General features: G+C 47.1%; 1 protein-coding gene across 1 annotated transcript in view; it reads left to right on the top strand.

The window, feature by feature from the left end:
* Positions 1-18862, top strand: part of DNAAF8 (dynein axonemal assembly factor 8) — a 1006155-nt gene that overhangs the window by 670708 nt on the left and 316585 nt on the right. The window contains exon 22 of the mRNA XM_086939618.1: positions 8216-8278. Within this exon, the coding sequence (XP_086795744.1) occupies positions 8216-8278 (63 nt within the window). The remainder of the gene's footprint in view (positions 1-8215; positions 8279-18862) is intronic.

The raw sequence follows: 18862 nt of genomic DNA, 5'->3' as shown, positions 1-18862 counted from the left end.
GTCTCCCACCTCCAGACTATGGCAGACGTCGTGCATTCGCTGGGGTTTATTTTATTTTATTTGTTTACATTTGTAATGCGCACAGCTACCCAACAAAGGGTTTCCCGGCGCGGCAGATCCCAATAGCAATGTGGTTACAGAAAACTAGATGTTAAAGAGCCATGTTTTTAAGGCTTTTCTGAATTTGATGTAATTCGACTCAGACCGCAATGTATGTGGCATTGAAGTCCATAGAGAAGGTCCCAGGTATGAAAAGGACTTGCCACCCATGCGTGACAGCTTGGTCCTTGGAATTTCAAAATGATTTGCCGTGGAAGACCGAAGAGATCTGGAAGGACGGTAGGGGCGCACCAGGTTTTGCAGATATTTAGGAGCGGTGTTGGTGGAAATCCTGTGCATAAAACATAGAGATTTGAATTTAACTCGGTTTTCAATTTTTAGCCAGTGTAACTTCCTGATGTATTTAGTGGTTGGAGTAGAGATGGGAATTTTACAGAGTAGTCTGGCTGCTGCATTTTGCACTGATTGCATCCTGCGGACAGTAGCTTTGTTCGCCCCCAGGTACAAAACGTTGCCATAATCTAGCCTAGATGTTATTAGGGCATTGATAACTGTTTGCTTGGTGTTTTCAGGCAGCATCCAACAGATCTTTTTTAGCCATTTTAATATGGCAAAGCAGGTGGCTGAAGTCTTTACCGCTTGCTGATGTAAACTGAGTGAGTCGTCAATAATGACGCCCAGGTTGCGAGCATGAGAAACCGGGGTAGGGGGGGTGCCCATTTCAGTTGGCCAATGTTGGGGTCCCCAAAGTTCTTTATTTTTGCCCAACACGATTAACTCGTTTTTTTCGCCGTTAAGTTTTAGGAAGTTTTTTTGCATCCAATCGGCGATTTTACAGAGTCCGAGTTGTAGGGTGGAGGAATTATCAGAATCTGCAGCTGATAAAGAAAAAAGCAGCTGGGAATCATCAGCGTAGGAAAACATTAAAAGCCCTGTTTCCTCCACTATTTTGGCCAGGGGGCTCATATACACGTTGAAAAGCAACGGGCTAAGAATAGAGCCCTGTGGAACTCCGTGTTTGAATGTCATGGTATCGGAGCAGGCAGTTTGTGAGAAGACCTGGAACGTGCGGTTTTCCAATAATGATCTAATCCAATTGAGAGCTGCCCCACGGATGCCCAGGGAGTGGAGTGTTTGGGCGAGGACCGCATGCGACACGGTGTCGAATGCCGCGCTGAGGTCGAGCAGCACAAGTGCCACTGTTTTGCCTTTGTCCACCATGCGGCGGATATTTTCGGTTACCCCCAGCAAGGTAGTTTCTGTGGAAAAGCCTGCACGAAATCCCGACTGGTGGGATGGTAATAGGTCATGAGTGGTAATGAAATCAGTGAGGCAACGATGTACATGTTTCTCCAATATTTTTGCAAAGGTGGGCAGCAAAGATATTGGGCGGAAGTTAGCTGGCAAATTGGGGTCTGCACCGGCTTTCTTCAGGAGCGGATGAATCATTGCATGCTTCCATTCACTGGGTACAAATTGTTCCAGTAACGAAGCATTGAGAAGATCAGTGATGGTAACCAAGACGTTGCTGTTAAGTTGCTTTAAGACTGAGCATGGCAATGGGTCTTTAGGTGAGCCAGATTTAATAGTTTTTAGCAGCCTTTGAACCATATCAGGGTTCAGCAAGGGCCAACTATCAAGTGTGACAGAAGATGCATTACCCGGAGTAGAGCAATCCGGAATGCCTGGGGCATTACCCGAGGTAGGTGATGCACAGTTTGGGGTAGCTTCAGTGGTTAACTTATATTTATTAGAAGCTTGATTAATGTCTTGGTGAATTTTGTCGACTTTATTGATGAAGAAGGCAGCTAGTAGGTCACATTGAGTTTTATTAAGTTCAGGTGGGAGTTGAGACGTATTAGAGCCAGCCAGCTCTTTTACTAGCTTAAAAAGTGTTTTGGAGTGGTCTAAGGCATTTGTGATTTTTGTGCAGATGAATTCTGCTTTAGCCTTGCTACACTGCTTTTGATACGCTATTAGCTGAATTTTGTATTTTTCCTTGATTACAGGGAGTAACTCCTCCTCCATTGACGTTCAAGATTTTTACATCTAGTTTTTTCATTTTGTAAAATATCGTTGAACCAGGGCGCAGGAGAGCGGTGGGTGTTAGGTTTAAGCTTTGTTTTGGGCAGGGTGGAGTCAATGGCTGCAAGGAGCCAGTTTTGTACTGTGGAGGAAAGCTGTTGAACAGTGGTCTTAGTGCAAGGCCTATGTTCTTCCAGGAGGGTATTGAGACTGTCAATGTCAAGTTGTTTCCACTTTCTTATAAACTGGGTGGGTAGGGGAGTATTATCTTTATTTATTGGGTCGACCTGAAGGGCAAATTTAACCAAATAGTGGTCGGACCAGGGCAGAAGCTGGGTAGAATGCGTCACAATATTGTTAAGATTGGAAAAGATGGGATCTAGCAGGTGTCCAGCACGATGTGTAGGCCCTGAGTTCTTTAAGGTTAGATTGAAAGCTGCTGAGTCATTTATGAAGTCTTTAGCTAAAGAACATTCCTCATTCTCTAGATGCAAGTTTATGTCGCCTAAGATTGTGAAATTGGCAGTTCTCATGGTTAACGGTCCGATAAGTGCAGACATATTTGTCACCCATTTGGAAGCTGCCCCCGGAGGCCGATAAACAAGGACTCCGGCTAAAGTGAAATAAGGGGCTAGCGTAAGTTTAAATGTCGCCGCTTGTCAACCAACACATAAAAGAGGTTTAAATTCGCAATAAAAAATCTTATTGAAGATGATGGCAATTCCTCCGCCAGGTATCTTTTCCCTGTCAAGTCTGGTGATAGCGTAGGAGTCAGGAAGTGCCATAGCTATGTCTGGACCCGAACTTTCTTTGAGCCAGGTTTCAGTAATAAACAATGCGTCGGGTGCTTCATCTAAGAGCAGGTTAAAAATTTCTAGTTTATGCATTGGTAAAGAGCGACAGTTGAGGCTAATAAAGGAAAAGGATTTTGTCTTTGATTTTGAGGAGTTCTTGAGGGAATCAGACAGCGTGGATTTGATCCCTACAGGGTCAATGTGTAATTGACAGGTTTGACAGGAATCCTTCTCCCACCCCAATTTTAACAACCTGCAAGAGGGATTTGTTGCCGGTTGTATAGCCTTCACTATCAATGTGCTGAAGTCTCACCTGATTTCCTCTCAGATGCTCCCTTCTGAGCTGGTCTGGACACAGTGCAGTTTTGGGCTTATCCTCCTGAGCGGTGAGTCCAGGATATTCAGGCTATGATTCCGATGTTTCAGCCTCTAGCCTGGATTTTGGTTAGACTTACTCTGAGGCTGCTAGGCCTTATGGTCTCCTGCATCCTGCTAGTGACGCATGCCAGATGGCATATATTGGGCTCTGCTGTGGGACCGGAAGTTCCATAGAGCACAGCATCAGGGAAATCTCTCTGACTTGCTCCAGATCTCGGAGGGATCTTCAAGGGACCTGTAGGGGTGGCTAATGAACCATAATTGGGTCAGAGGCAGACCCCTCTCCCTTCCCCAACCAGGTCTCACAGTAGTGACAGATTTGTCACTCCTGGGAAGGGTGGTTCAAGTGTTCACAGACAACACCACTGCAATGTGGTACTGCACCGAACAGGACAGGTGTGGTCATGGACCCTTTGTCAAGAGGCCCTGCGTCTCTGCACCTGGCTGGAACAGCAGGGCATTTCCCTGGTGGTTCAAGGCATGGCAGGCACCCTGAACGCCAAGGTGGACGAACTCTTCCATCAATGCCTAGCAGATTACAAATGGTGTGTCCACCTAATGGTGGCTTAAGGTCTCTTTCAATAGTGGGGAGAGCCTTGGTTAGATCTGTTTGCCTCTGCTGAGAATGAGCAATGTCTGGAATTTTGCGTGCTGGAGTTTGCAAGGCGGCTCTCGAAGGGAGACACTTTTCATCTTCAGTGGAGCTCAAACTTTATATAAACCTTCCGCTCATAACAAACCTCCCCAGAGTTCTCAAGAAGATCAGGAATGACCAGGTCAAAGTCATCCTTGTGGCTCCGGAATTGGGCACGGAGAGTCTGTTATCCTGAGTTTCTGAACATGAGCGTCGATTCTCCGATCAGGCTGTCCATTCGGGAGGATATTCTGTTGCACAGCTGGGGTGGGTCCTCCACCTAAGCCTGTCAACTCTTTGTCTTCTTGCTTGGAGATTAAGTGGCAGCAGTTAATAACTTTTGATCTTCCTCCCAAAGTCTGTAATGTTATTCTGTAAGACCGGCATCCCTCCACCAAGACAGTATATACTCGGCTGAAGAAAAAGGTTTGTATCATATTGTACAGAAATGTCTATTGACCCTCTTTACACCTCCCTTTTTGAAATGTTACTATTTATTTGGATCCTTGCCCAGCAGTGCTCTGCTCTGGGTACTCTGAAAGGGTATCTTTCTGCCTTGTCTGCCTTCTTGCAGCTGCCTGACCAACCGCCCTTATTTCAACCTACCCCATTGTAAATGGATTTCGCAGAGGTCTTGTACATATGTCCCTTTTTCCACTTTTGTTATGCCTCAGTTGGACCTTAATTTGGTTCTCACATTTCTGATGTATCCTCCCTTCGAGCCTTTACACAATTGTCCCCTCAGGCTGCTCACCAACAAAACAGCCTTTCTTGCGGCCATTACATCAGCCAGGGGTATGAATGAGCTGCAGTCTTTATCATTCAAGCCTCCCTTCCAATCAGTTTTTCCTGACAAACTTGTGCTTCGCTTTAGGGCCTCATTCCTGGCAAAAGTGGTAACACCATTTCATGTGGCCCAATCTGTCACCTTGCGCACTTTCTACACTCCTTCGCACCCCTCTAAAGAATAGAAGTGACTCCACCTTCTGGACGTACAAAGAGGGTTATCATTCTACCTTGACCGCACAAGAGAGTTCTGAGTGGACAGTCAAACTCTTTTTGGGCTCTGTTGAGGCAAAGAAAGGTCAGGCAGTGCAGAAGCGTACCATCTCTTGATGGGTTGTTCTCTGCATCAAGATTTGCTTCGCACTGGCCAAGAACCAGCCTCCTGAAAGCTTGAGAGTTCATTCCACCAGAGCTAATGCTGCAACCACTGCCCTAGCTCGTGGCGTTCAAGTCCTGGTCATCTGTCAGGCAGCGACATGGGCGCCTCTGCACACATTTACCAAGCATTATTGCATGGGCAGTTAGGTCAACAGGCACGGGCACTTTGCCCGTTCGATCCTGCCGGACTTCTTAGCCTAAATTTGTCCGCAGACCCTCCATCACGGTTGGTATTGCTTTAGTATCTATTCAAAGGTAAGGAATCTGCGGCTAGATGTCTCTATCAGATGAGCAAGTTACTTACCTTTGGTATCTGGTACAGACAATATATAGCCGCAGATTAAGCAGACCCCGCTTAACATCCTCCACGCTCTGCTGACAGATTTCTAGGCTTAAAGATAATCCCTTTCTGGGCCCTAGCTTGGACATACCATTGTCAGTGCACTTCATGGCTCTGTGCTTCTGGTATGGAAAGTTGTTAAAAGTAATTGACGTCAGGTGGCACCTGTATCGATGACATCGACTTCACTTCCAGAGTGGACAATGCAACGATGCCTCACAGAACTGGCCGATGCCATCTACTGGCACCTGGGTCAATTCAAAAGTATAGAATCTGCGGCTCGATATTGCCTCTACCAAATAAGGCGTTACCAGAGGTAAGTAACACAGTCATTTTTAGGGAAAGAGAACCTGTTCTGCCTCCGGAACTGGATAACTGACTAGTGCGGATCACCATTGGATGGACAGTTTAATTGATGTGATTGAATCAACACCAGAGCAAAAAGGACTGGAGCAGGCAAATTTAGAGCACTCACCGGACACGAAGCAGTGACTCTACATTGCAGGATTAATAGAACTTTACCACATCACGGGCAAGAACGAGAACCACAGATTGGCTTTCCTGTTGAATCCTCCCTCTCAACTGTTGATGAAAACTTAAGAATGGGAGGAGCAAACTAACAAAAACCATCCATTCCTACCTGACTCAGCCTGTTCGTCCTGCCCCAGCTTTTGATTCTCAATGGAAGTTTGCTGACACGCCCTGGGCCAGATAAGTGTGCGCCCGAGGCAATCAAGATTGAGGTGCCTGTAACAAAGCCCCACCACGCACATGATGTAATTATCATCACTTGTGGCTAAAGGGCGACAGAGACCCTTGCCTGGCACATGCGTACGTAGTCGCTCCCACTAGGCGAATAAAAAAATGATCTTGAAACTAATTTAAGTAGAACAGCCTGGCCTTTGGCTGCTGAGCTGTTCCTGTATTCCTGACTCTCTTCTTTCTCCCCTCCATTAACAGTAAGGCCACGCCCCGCACGCCCGTATACAGCAGCTGCGGGTGGTATTAACAATTTTTTCTAGAATTTTTGAAGCAGCTGGTAAGAGAGAAACTGGTCTATATTAGACAGAACCGAAATAGCAATTGTTTTTTTTAAGAGAGGAATCACACCTAACCTATAGCATTATTTCGAGTTGGCTTCAAGAGGCGGAGCAAATACCCTAGGGTTTATAAAGTGTGATACCAACTTTTAAAATCTCTCTAGTACTATTGCATGCCTCACTTATCTTCTTAGAGTAGCAGTTGCTCTAAGCAAGTTTAAAATTCTTATGATATTTGTTGAAAGCCTGCTTGCAAAATAACTAATCGTCATCCTTCTAATGTGTTTTCCAAGTTCTTTCTAACCTTTTACAATGCTTCCTTTCAAAGGAAAGCTCGCCGGAAAAGTAGTGGGTGGCTGTGGCCGAGAGCCACTAACTACCTGCCATAGCACCCTTATTGACATCTCCATATAATACGGGGCTAGAAGATTGTAACACCTCCTGCAAATCAGAGATCACAACTTTGTTCAAGAATTGGGATGAAAAGATTAATGCAACAGATTTCCCCTAAATGTGGTTCCCAGAAAAGTTCCCAAGTGAGAATTCAGACCAATTGTGGACCTGAGACAAGCCAAGGAATGGATCAAGAAATGTAAGTTCAGGATTCTGGCTGTACATCAGATATAAATAATATCAAAAAGGGGGAGTGAAGAGGTGGTGCTCAGCGGCACCAAGGTGGGCGCATCCTCCTCTCCTGAAATGTACATCAGATATATCAACAGCTCATGAAAGGAAACTAGAAGTGCTCCAAGGATCTACAACATTCTTGTTTCCGCTCCCTGTGGCTGTGCAGCACATAAAGTTACTCAGAATCATACTAGGCGAGGCTGAGTACCAGTACATGGACATTCCGTTTGATTTGAAATTTGCTCTCAAGACTTTTTCAAAGCTCATGGCTGTAGCACCAGCTCACCTTTACAAATAAAGGGTTTACATCACCTCGACGACTGGTTGCCACAGAACAGGCGTTTCCAAACTTTAACATCACTGCCCGGTTGTTACATCATTTGGGTATACAAATCCCCCAAAGGTAATCAACGTTGACCCAAGTTCAAGTTCTTGATTACCTGGGGGCAACACTGTACAGAAAGAGTATCTACCATTTTGCAGGAATGTAATTATCTGCTAAAAACACAATTTTCAACAGCACCGCAGGTTTCATCTCTTAGGCGACCAATTGCTCCATTTTGTGTCAAATGTGGACATGATGCCGAAAATGTTTAATGGGTTTGAATGTAATTGTTTCCCACAAACCATCAAGACGTATCATGTGATGTTCTGGTTACCTTTCAGTGCACAGGGTTTTTTTCTTGTTCTTCAATTCCAGAAGAACAGTACTTTGTTTACAGAAAAAAACCTTTATTTGTTTGGAGTATCCTCAATTACTGTCATTAAGAAGAAATTGAAAATGTTGTTGTACTGGGTCTTGATGCTGTCTCTCACAACATCTCTTTTTCTAATTTCCTTTCACCTCCTTTCCTTTGGCCCATTGTCCTTCTTATTTCTTTTCCTCTTTCCCACTACCTGTGTGGGGCTGTCTTTTGCTCTATCTCTTTCATGCTCGATCACCCTCTCCATCTCCTGTCATTATTTCCATTCCACTCTTTATAAAAAGATGATCTGTTTATCCTTTAATGAGTGAAATGCAGTGACAGTAAAAGCTGTTTAAATGATAGTTTTGAAGGGCTTTCTCCTTGATGCATGGAGATATTTGACGTTAATGGAAGGAGAATCTCCTGCCTTATTTCTTTCACAAGGAGCCTATTTGTGTTCTTCACAGATGCCAGAAACCGTCCTGCTCTGAAGTACATCTTTCCGCCTTCCAGGGGGAACAGAACAGAAGGTGAATCCCAGTTCATTTGCCTGAGGGTTCACAGAAGGCTGTAGTATTCGGGCATACCTTACAGATACTGCCGCTAGGCGGAAAGGACAGAGGTAGAATCTGTATACACATGGTGGAGTGTACAGGACACAGGTTAAGTAAGAGCTTACTACACCAGTCTATATGGGACTTCAGGTAAGCTGGGTCTGTGTACTATTTGCTATGCTGACCAGGGCTCGAGTCGGGGTACCACGCGGGTGAACGGCGTCCCCCCACTTATTTTCCCGGGAGCTCGATAACTATAAACTGCAACTGAGTGTACGCTACCTTTCGTGACGTCACTTCCTGTTGTGACGTCAGCGCCCCCCACTTCTTTTTTTAGGACTTGTGCCCTGGTGCTAACAGTATAAAGTGCAAGAGAGAAGACGTGTGCATCACAGGGTACACAACAGGAGGTAACATCCCTCTGTACATGACAGAAGATACACCACAGGTGTAAGTCTATTATTACATAACATAGGGAGTAAGGTCGGTTTAAATCTAAATGGAGGTATAGGACAATAGGAAGGATCTTTGTATGTCTGACTCGGCAAGAGGTGTTATCTGTGTCACTGAAAAAATATAATGGACAGGAGGTGCAGTATCTGTACAGAATAAGCATCTTACATAAAAAAACATAACTGAGTAACCTCTAGTTAGCAGGTATACACCTTCTATAGTGCAAGAGTCAGAATGTTAGATCTGCGTACACCCTCAAGGACATGTCGGAATGGATGTATCATTTCTGTTCATCTGAGTTGCCATAGGGGCCATAGTATACAGTAATCTCCAGGTACTGCTGTAAAATAAGGTAGTGCTATAAGTTTGAAGGTATGATCAGTGTACACTTTGTGTCGGATATGCATGTCAACAGACGTGTCTTTAACAGGAGGGACAGTGCTGAAGGTAATTTCTGTATACATCTTTCGGGTGGTACAGGATCGAAGATCTGTGTATTCACGGCAGGGGCTACAGAGAAGAAAATATCATCAATGTATACCAGGGGCTATATTACACAAAGTGCCCTGGGGGCACAACGGACATTTGCGCCGGCTTTGCGTGTCCGTGGGGTACTTTGGTATTACAGAAGGGGCCACAGATGCTTGTGCGTCCCCTTCTGTAATACCGATAGCAGTGGTGCCCATAAAGTGCCAGCGCTATCTTCAGGGTGCATTCCCTCGTTTGCATGGGGGTGTGCCTCATGCAAATAAGGGAATCCCTTTGCCTCTGCCAGGGCCAGACTGGCGTAGTGGGCAATGGGCGTTTTCCCGGAGGGCCAGAAGGGCTGGGCCCGGTTTTTGGCCCTTGGGGACGGTTTTGTTACTGGGGTCCGGTTTTGCAGCAGTGTACAATAACGGTCCCCTCTAAGCGGCAACAGTGCTTGACACTAGCATGCCACCTGTCCACCATCCCCCCCTGGCCAGTTCTTCTCTGCACCCCCTAGCCTCCCAAAAGGTGGTACACTGTCAGTGCGCCCCCTGAGAGCTGCCTTCTGGAGGTGAGACCCCCTCCAGACATCCCCTTGCAGGCGGGTGCTGTCATTGACTGTACCCGCCTGCAAGGGTGCAAGGGGAGCTCTAATCCCCTTTAAAAGTGTAGGCGGGTGCCGCCTGCACTGTGGAAACACGGAGCAGTTGCTTTAAAGCCACTCAGTATTTCATTTGAATGCGCTGCCCCCAGGGCAGCAGTTGATCGCAGCGCATTTTATGTCATAGGGGTCACTTACCCTGTTTGCGCCCAGCGCACCTGTTTTAAGGTGCACTGGGCACAACAGGGAAAGTGCACCCTGTACATAATAGGGTCCCGGGACGATCATACAGCCAAAAGAGAACAATTGTTTCTTCAGTGTGCTTTACAAACTTTCTTTCATTCACGTATATCTTGAAATGTCCTTCATCCTCACAAGAAGGATCCTGAAATGGTTTTTGAAAATGTTGGTAGTCTTTGATTTCATTCATGTTTGGGGGTATACATTTTTCCACATCTCTTTATTATTGTTGACCGTAATTGCGTATCAACCCCAGTGAAGTCACAGTAAACATAATGAATGGATCAAAGGGAAAAGAGTACACACAGTTCTCCAGGAGTTAAATGGTTAAATTTCGGGTAAAATCCATGCAATTGCAGTAAAATTATAAATGTACACTTATACAATGATTATAGGTAACCATAATATTAGCTTGTATCCTTAATTCAGTAATAAGAAATGAAAAGTAAGGAGAGTGCTGTGATTAGGAAGTCCAAAACACAGTAAAGTGTCCCTGCCCAGATGTTGTTAAGTCAGAATAGTAAAGTACATGTGCTGTTTAGAGCTTCTCTGTTGGGGGTGGGTGCATACCCATTTGAAAGTCATTTAGAGTCTGGCTGGGGTCCATTTGCAGCCTGGATCTGGTTATGGTTATGGTATGGATGCAGTCCTTCAGTTAACTGGAGAGTAATCAGTAGGGATGACTGTTTGGAAATGGCTCCATGAAGGGTCTGTTACATGATCACATGAGTGCAGTGTTTGCTGGAACTGAAAAAGAAGCGAATCAGATTCTAAGACTAAACGCTAATCTTAGTCTCAAGGAAGCTGATAGGGGTTGGTATGTGGTCATAAAACGCTCACCACCCACTTACAACTCAAAGGGACTGGCACGGGGTCAGACCTGTGCCCTGTTCGCTTGTTTCTTTATGGGGCTGGTGGAAAGGAAGTAGTTATTGGTGTGATGAGTTTGCCCCATTTAAAACCCATATCGTCTAATTAGAGTGCTTCACCTTAATACCTGTTTTGGAGAGTAAAGCAAAATGACTCATTTACATCTTATCCGAAACCATTGCTGACTTCCTGAGCTGCATGCATGCATGTGCAGGGGCGGCCATCTTGGAATGCTTTTTTTAGTATAATAAAAATCATTCCAAGATGACCACTGGTGCATGCACCTGCTTAGCGACCACCTTGTAATTTTTTATTTAATTAGAGTTTATTATTAATTTACTGGTTCCAGATAGTGGACGGACGGCCATTGTCTAATGATAAATTAAGAAATAAAGTGTGCCGACTGAAAGTGAGTGAGTGGCCTTGTAGCATTATGCAACTGCTAGTCGTCGAATATATGATGTTATAACGCAAACAATTACAACGCATGCTTTTACAACACGGTTTTTACATCGCAGCTACCATTACATCACATGATTTTACAACGCATGCCCTTACAATGCATTTTTAAAAACTACCATAACAGCGCATTTCATTACAACGCATACCATTTCAACGCATACCATTACAACACATAATACTTTCAGGGCAACAGTAGGGTAAGTGTTGGGTAGTGTAGGGGTAATAATTACTATTCCCAATCCAGTGAGTGCAACAGTAGGGTAAGTGTTGAATAGTGTAGGGGTGAAAATTACTATTCCCACTCCAGTGAGTGCAACAGTAGGGAAAGTGTTGGATAGTGTAGGGGTAAAAATTACTAATCTCATCTACCCCAAAACCCATACCCACCCTAAAACAAAAAAATCTCTATTACTTACCTTATAATTCATTGTAATGGCATGCGTTGTAATGGTATGCGTAGTAACGGCATGCATTGTAATGGCATGCAATGTAAAGGCAGTTGCGTTGTAACAGCTGCGTTGTAAAAGCAGTGCGATGTAATGACTGCGTTGTAATGGATGTTTCCCCTATTCGCCACCACAAGTAATTTAAAAAAAGATAAAGGGCCATGGGAGCAATGGTCGAGGAGCGTAGTGAGTAGTGTAAGGCCGCCTGCCCTCCCAACACTAATGTAATAAAATAAGTTAAAATAAAACAATTAATTTCAGGATAGTGAAGCAACAGACGAGCCTTAGGGTTTGGGGAGAGGTAAGCCAAGAGCAGACATGGGAGATAGTGAGAACAGCTATACTGTCCCATGGATTGTTAAAATGTAAATTAAAAAATAGTTCTGCGGCTTTAGCAGTGGAAGGATACAAATCATCCAATCAAAATGATGGTAAGAAGTCATGCTCCACGGATGGAACGAAAGAAAAAATAGGGAGAAAGGCCACTGAAGGAGCATCGAAGTGAGGTAGACAAAAAAGCTATCCAATCATAAACAGGGGACTAACCCAAAGCCCACGCTATGTATTGATTGAATATAGTAGGTCTTCATCCACAGTCTGTAAACTGACCTAAAAATGAGTAAATATTATCGTACGTTGGATGGTGTCTTCTGTTTCAGAGAAAGAGGGATTTAGGCGTGTTATGCATGTCATGTTCATCGAACCAAAGAAAAGGCAGCATTTATGGCCTTTCCGTGATTTGCACTCGTCACAGACATTTGTAGACCAGTGATGTTGGCCCCTCTGTATGCTTTTTGAAGCATTATTCACAGGGGCTTCATCCAGAAAAGGTGCAGCTTTTGACCAAGAGGGTCAAAGCAAGTTTTTTTTTCTTGAAGTCTTAGGCTTTATTTATGCCCCTGGCTTTAAAATGTAGGCTACAGAATAATGTCCCCAGCCAGCTGTAAATAGGTGAGAGGAGTGGACAGACAAAGTTAGAAATAATTACCTTCGTGGTGATTCTGATATCCTTAGACGGTGCTCTTGCTTTCTCTATCGCTCATTCACAACACCCACCCAGTTACTCCTTCAGAAATCTGCCATCCTTCTACTTGTATCTTGAAAAAACATTTAGGAGATGGAGGAGAAAGTTGGTGATCCAAGGCTAGGGAATTCTTTACACGTGGAGGGGGGCAATTCCGAGGAGGCTCCATAGAACCGTTTTAAAGTGACAGCCTTGTCTTACAGATAGACTGCAGTCCTGGCAATTTCCAAAAAGTTGTAAAAGAAGAACAACAAGGACTAAGAGGAGTGGAATCAATCGTGGTTTAGCATTTTTTCTTAGCAGAAGGTACATGGAGTCAATCAAATCCCTAAGAAGAACAAACTTTGATAATGTACCCTGTAAAGGCCTAGCACCTGACCCGCTATCCCTAATTGTTATATGTTCAGTGGGAATCCCCCATCACTCATGTGTGCACACTGTTAATGCACCCTCTGCCACGGTGCAATCCAATACAGGATTATAACAATTTTCAAACACAATGCAAAGGTGCACTACTTAACAGTAAACAAAGAAATAACTGGTCTGTATCCATAGAGTTTTTCTTTTAGTTTCTTCTTGTATTCGCAATATTCTTGTTTTTTACAAAACACAGCCAAAGCATTTCGTCCAGTAAAGGACTTCTTCCGGCCATGAAAACAAAACACCGGGCTCAAGTGTCAGCGTTGAAGTATCCGCGGTGGGTGGGTTTGAAGGAAGAATTTATACAAACTTGTTTCGGCAGAAATTAATTTAACGAAGCGTGAGACGACGTCCCGAAGACCCCTACCTGGAGGCCACCCTCCCCCTCGCATACCTTGCACGGCACCACCGGGACTGAATCCCTGCCGCCAAAACGCCAGAACAGTAACGGGAATCGGAACACCAGCCATCACAAATGAAACCCCGCCCTTCTCTCTCCCACAGGGACCAACCCGAGTAACAGGCCCGGAGGAACCATATCCCGCTGACCCCGGAAGTCCCGCCCCAAAGGCAGCGCCAGCACAGGATAAAATCGGGGATCAAGGACAACACGCCGTCGGAGTTTCGTGGCAGGACCCTCTGGCTGGAGACGGAGAAGGAGAGCAGACGTGCGAGGAAGACGTGTGGACAGAAGAGTGGTGGAGTCCCAAGGAGGTGGCTGGAGAGCGGCCGTAACTCACTGGAGAGTTACGGCGGACCGCATGAGTGCCTTTTGCCTTCTTTTTCCCTACTCATTAGGAGTCCGTGTTAAAGTCCCTGTAAATAACCCCTCTCTCTCCATAGTCTCACCGCCCCTGCACTGTAAAATACGTATATAGCACCTCACACAAAGATCCCGTCCGTTACTCGCACGTCCCGCCTTTGCACCCTCTCTATTTCCCGACCTGTCTTCCCTACTCCCGGTACCCTCCTTCCCGCACCGTCTCTTTCCGCCCCTTCTTGCACTACCCGGGTGACGGTGGACAGTTTGTACCTCGCTGACTGCTGGATAGGACTAACGGTCCCTTATTTTTTTTCCTCTCTTGCGGTCCTCCTTGGATCCTCCTCGTCATCGGAGCCATCCCCGGACTATCGGAGGACGCCAAGAAGCCCCGAAGAACCGAACCGGAGGACATCACCTGGAGCTTCTCTTTCTGACTGTTGGAACTATCCTTACTGTTCAACCTTAATAAAAGACCAGTATTGCTCACTACAAACGGCCTCCTCGCCTGCTACGCTCACTCCACCACATCTGGTGTCAGAAGTGGGATCTGCTGGAAGCATGGAGGCCGTAGTGAGGAAGATGGCAGAATCCCAGGAACAATTCGGGAAATTGATGGAGCAGTTAATGAAAAACCGCTGAGGATGCCAGAGGACAGCTTCACGATGTCCTGAAGGGTCAGGGGGTGACCCATGAACAAACCATGGTAAAGCTAACGGATGCACTGGGCCAACAAAGGCCGGTGACCTCTCTCCCCTCCGTTGTCCTTCAAAAGTATGTCCCCGGGGAAGACCCGGACTACTTTTTCACGAACTTCGAAAGGATAGCCCAAGCCGCTAATTGGCCGGTGGACCGTTGGGGTCAATATCTGGGTCCGCTCCTCACCGGTGACCTCCAAGCCGCCTATCAACAGGCCAACATACAGGGTAACACCCCATATGCGGACATTAAACGGTGTATATTAGAACGTCTTGGCATTGATGACGATACCTATAGAGTGAAACTACGCCAGGCCAGAGAAAAGCCCCAAGAGAATCCAAGGGCTCTCTCCTTCCGGATCCGGGATCTCGCAAACCGATGGCTGCGGCCCGAGACCTCCACCAAGGACAATATTTTAGAGAAAATATATCTGGAACAATTTCTCAACTCCTTATACCCGGCCACACAGCGCTGGGTGAGGCAGCACTCCAGACTCACCCTGGAGACTGCCATTGAGATAGCTTCTGCCTATAGCCGTGCCCAGGAACTCCAACGTGGGAAGGACGAACAACCCCACAGGCCCCTGCCTGCTGTGACCACTCGCCCGACCCGACCACCACAGATCCGCAGACCAGAACCAACACCCCTTTTCCCCTCCCCGGTAGTGTTCCGAACCCCTACTCCTGGACCCCAGTGCTATTCATGTGGAGGGTTCGGCCACATTGCACGGATGTCCCCCGCAGAAGGAGGAGCCGATGGAGGTCAGCTTTGTCAGGAACTATTTGTGCACCCCTCCTGGGTATACACCCCCACTGTTCCACTGTCCTGTATCCATAAACGGCCAACGACTCATGGCCCTTGCCGACACCGGTTGCCGTCAGAGTGTTCTAAGACCACAAGACCTTGCACAGCCGGTCAGCGACCCTACGGGGGTAGTAGCCATCCAATGTGTCCATGGGGACACCAAACAATACCACACGACTCAAGTACGAGTCCAACATTCACAAGACCCCGGCACCTCTCTCACTGTAGGTCTTGTACCCGCTCTTCCAGAACAAGCCATTCTGGGGAGCGATTATCCGGGACTACCTACGCTCCTACAAAAGACCTCGGATTCCCTGACCCAGTGGTGGAAAGACGCTCCTTATCCTGAAGAATCCGAACTAGTGGCCATTCCCAAACCCCACAAACCTAGAAGTCAGAAAAGAAGAGAGAAGAAAGAACACATCAGCGCTTATCCCGCCAACATTGAAGAACACCCTTGGCAGACCGACCGCGAGTTCAGGGCTGCTCAGCAGGAAGATCCACTCCTACAGGAAGCCTGGGGAAGAGCCCTTGATCACGAAGACCCCTTAGAAGTAGGTCCTTACTTCTATAAGAAAAACGGGTTGCTATACCGAAAAGGGGGTGCCCAACAAAATGCACAGTTGCTTATCCCCGGTCCCTTCCAAGACAAAGTCCTCTTCCTGGCTCACAGTCATTTTCTAGGGGGTCATTTCGGGGACGAGAAAACCAGCCAAGCCGTCTTGGAGAAATTCTATTGGCCAGGGGTGTATCAAAGGATCAAGACCTACTGTCGTGAATGCGTAGTATGCCAGAAGAACAGTCGTCACAGGCCACCCCGGGTCCCTTTACAACCCCTCCCTATCATAGACGTCCCCTTCAGCCGCATAGGGATGGACATAATCGGACCCCTCTTGCCCTCCCGTAGTGGGTGTCGCTATGCGTTGGTCATAGTCAACTATGCCACCCGCTTTCCGGAGGCCATACCCCTCCGCCAACCCACTACCCAGGCAATAGCAAAAGCCCTGATTTCCTTGTTTTCTCGGGTTGGGTTTCCACTGGAAATACTTACCGACCAGGGCACCCCTTTTGTTTCTGCTCTTATGAAACGTGTATGTTCGGAATTGGGGATCAAACAAATCCGAACGTCTGCCTATCACCCGCAAACGGACGGACTGGTAGAGCGTTATAACGCCACATTGAAGCAGACTCTGAAAAAGCTCTTAGGCCTGGAAGCGAGAAGATGGGAAGATATGCTTCCTTTGGCCTTATTCGCGATTCGCTGTAAAACACAGAGCAGCACCGGATACTCCCCATATGAATTACTGTACGGGCGTCCCCCTCGTACCCTGCTAGACATGGCACAGGAGGCATGGGAAGCTGAACCGGACCGCACTCGTCCGCTTCCCGAATACCTGGAAAACCTGAAGACTCACCTGTCTATGATCCGAGACATAGTCAGACAAAACCTGGAGACCGCCCAGGATAACCAAAAGAGGCAATATGACAAGGGCACTCGCAGCCGGGTCTTTTCTGTTGATGACTTAGTTCTTCTCATGATGCCCTCGTCAGACCAAAAGCTTCTGGGTCAGTGGCAAGGGCCCTACACCATCCTTCGGCAGGTGACACCAGTTACATATGAGGTAGAACTGGACCCCACACGGGGCACCTCCCAAATATTTCACGTCAACTTGCTAAAAAAATGGGAAGGACCTCGTCCGGTGATGTCAGGAACCAGGACCAGCCCCCTCTTCTCTTTCGACCCCTGTCTGGACCCGGAACTAACCCCCGTACAAATCCAGGAACTACGACATACCTTGGAATCCCTGAAAGACGTCTTCTCCTCTTCCCCCGGGCGAACCAATGTCACTGAACATGCGATTGAAACGGAACCCGGGAAAGTTGTCCGCCTGAGACCTTATAGAGTACCGGAGGCCCGCCGGACGGTTATCCGTCAGGAGATAGAAGCCATGCAACAGATGGGAATCATAGAGCCCTCAGTCAGCGAGTGGAATTCCCCTATTGTTCTGGTCCCAAAACCTGACGGGTCGGTCCGTTTCTGCATCGACTTCCGGGAGGTCAACAAGGTGTCTAACTTCGACACCTATCCCTTGCCCCGGGTGGACGAAATGATCGAGAGGATAGGAAAGGCAAAGTTTATTTCAACCCTCGATCTCTGCAAAGGGTACTGGCAGATACCCCTCCGGGAACAAGACAGAAAGAAGACTGCCTTTTCCACCCCTGATGGGTTATACCAATTCTTAGTCATGCCCTTTGGTCTTCATGGCGCCCCAGCCACGTTTCAACGTGCTATGAACCACGTCCTGAGGCCCCATTCCCAGTACGCAGGCGCCTATCTAGACGACATCGTTATCTTTAGTGACAGCTGGCCCCAACACTTGAGGCATCTTTCCAGTGTCGTCTCCTCCTTAGGCTCCTACGGATTCGCCATCAATCCAGCCAAAACCACCTTAGCGGCGAAAACTGTAAAATACCTGGGGTTTCTTCTGGGGGACGGTCTGATAAGACCCCAGGAAAGCAAAACTGTGGCCATCCGGTCCCTTCCGTTTCCCCAAACCAAGAAAGACCTTCGCGCCTTTTTGGGGCTACTCGGGTATTACAGGCGATTTGTGCCCAATTTTTCCCAGAGAGCTGCAGCCCTTATGGACCTGCTAAAAAAATCAAACCGGTCCGATGAGATGCTCCGAAATCCCTCACCCGAAGCCTGGCATGCATTCACAGACTTAAAAAACGCATTGACCTCAGGTCCTGTATTGGTGCCCCCTGACTATTCGCTGCCTTTCATCTTGCAAACGGATGCTTCCGATTATGGGTTAGGGGCCGTGTTATCCCAGAAAGATGCCCGGGGTAACGAACGTCCCATACTCTATGTGAGTCGCAAATTATTTCCCAGAGAAAAAAATATGCAGTTGTCGAAAAGGATGCCTTAGCCATAAAATGGGCAGTGGACAATCTGCGGTACTACTTAGAGGGCAGAGACTTTGTCCTCTACACAGACCACGCCCCTCTGGAGTGGATGGCCCGAAACAAGGGTCAGAACGACCGGGTCCTGCGCTGGTTTTTGTCCCTCCAGCCCTTCCATTTCCAAACAAAACATCGGAAGGGCTCAGATCAGGATAATGCCGATTTCCTTTCCCGGTACCCGCATTCTCCCTCCACTACAAGAAGGACAGCTAGGGGAAGGGGATGTGAGACGACGTCCCGAAGACCCCTACCTGGAGGCCACCCTCCCCCTCGCATACCTTGCACGGCACCACCGGGACTGAATCCCTGCCGCCAAAACGCCAGAACAGTAACGGGAATCGGAACACCA

Source organism: Lissotriton vulgaris, chromosome 10 (assembly GCF_964263255.1).
Source record: "Lissotriton vulgaris chromosome 10, aLisVul1.2, whole genome shotgun sequence".
Lineage (NCBI taxonomy): Eukaryota > Metazoa > Chordata > Amphibia > Caudata > Salamandridae > Lissotriton > Lissotriton vulgaris.
The sequence above is the reverse complement of the archived record's forward strand: the minus strand, read 5'-3'. Positions and strand labels throughout refer to the sequence as shown.